Genomic DNA, 1,183 nt, shown 5'->3' with positions numbered 1-1,183 from the left:
TGGGCAAGGAATCTGGTCCTTGGAGGTGAGGGGGGATTGGGTGGGAGGGGCCACAGTGTGGTGGGAATTCCACCATTACCCCCACCCTGAGCAGGTACAGGATCTCAGACATATCTCCATGGGCTACAAAATGAAGCTATACTTCCAGACAAACCCCTACTTCACAAATATGGTGATTGTCAAGGAGTTCCAGCGCAACCGCTCAGGTAAGAGGTAGCCCCAGAGCAAATTCATCCCTCCATCTAACCTTGTCCAGTGCCCTCTCTATAGCCTCCTTTTTCCCCAGGCCGACTGGTGTCTCACTCCACCCCAATTCGCTGGCACCGGGGCCAGGAACCTCGGGCCCACAGGCACGGGAACCAGGACGCCAACCACAGCTTCTTCAGCTGGTTCTCAAACCATAGCCTCCCAGAGGCTGACAGGATTGCTGAGGTGGGGCCCCTCCTGGCATTACCAGGGAAAACCTTGCTAGGCTTACCCTTAGGTGCCTGGGGGATTGGGAGTAGCCTCTGGGACTTGTGCTCATAGCTCTCTTCCCCTGTCTCTTTCAACAGATTATCAAGAATGACCTGTGGGTTAACCCTGTGCGTTACTACATGATGGGAGAAGGGGGCTACAGAACAAGCAGAAAGAAGCAAGAAAAAGAAGAAAGGTGATGGCAGAGGGTTGATGGCTGAGAGGTGGTTTGTTAAGGGTGGGGCAAAGACTAAGCTAGTGTCACACAGTATTCATAGAGCCAACAGGGACCTTTGAGATGATCCAATCCAATATGTTTTACAAGTGGGTAAAACATATTGCCTAGAAATGGGGTGTGATTGGCTGAGGTTATGCTCTCAGGGGCAGAAATGGGACTCTCCCCACCTAGCCTCATCCCTGGGAACCCTTGTAGCCTATTGCCTCCCCTGTTACCACCTTTCAGTGTTTGTCTGCTCTGGGTACATCACCTCCCACCAACCCTATACTCAACCCCAGACTTCCCCACAGTAAAAACAAGGATGAATATGAAGTGGTGATCATGGATGACTCTGATGACTATCACATCATGGAAGACATTATTGGAGAGACCTCAGACAGTGATGGTATCACCGACAATGAGACCATTCATGACGTCAAGATCTCTGACTTCATGGAGACTACTGACTGCTTCGAGACCACTGACAACGAGATAACTGACATCAGTGAG

At 51.0% G+C, this 1,183-nt stretch overlaps 1 protein-coding gene across 1 annotated transcript in view; it reads left to right on the top strand.

The window, feature by feature from the left end:
• TSPYL2 (TSPY-like 2) overlaps positions 1-1,183 on the top strand; it is a 7,300-nt gene that overhangs the window by 2,524 nt on the left and 3,593 nt on the right. Inside the window, exons 3-6 of the mRNA XM_010855042.1 lie at positions 95-206; positions 287-432; positions 555-652; positions 985-1,178. Of these exons, the coding sequence (XP_010853344.1) occupies positions 95-206; positions 287-432; positions 555-652; positions 985-1,178 (550 nt within the window). The remainder of the gene's footprint in view (positions 1-94; positions 207-286; positions 433-554; positions 653-984; positions 1,179-1,183) is intronic.

This window comes from Bison bison, unplaced genomic scaffold (assembly GCF_000754665.1).
Source record: "Bison bison bison isolate TAMUID 2011002044 unplaced genomic scaffold, Bison_UMD1.0 scf7180017853700, whole genome shotgun sequence".
In the NCBI taxonomy this organism is placed as follows: Eukaryota; Metazoa; Chordata; class Mammalia; order Artiodactyla; family Bovidae; genus Bison; species Bison bison.
Note: the sequence above shows the minus strand (reverse complement) of the source record. Positions and strands in the feature narration are given on the sequence as shown.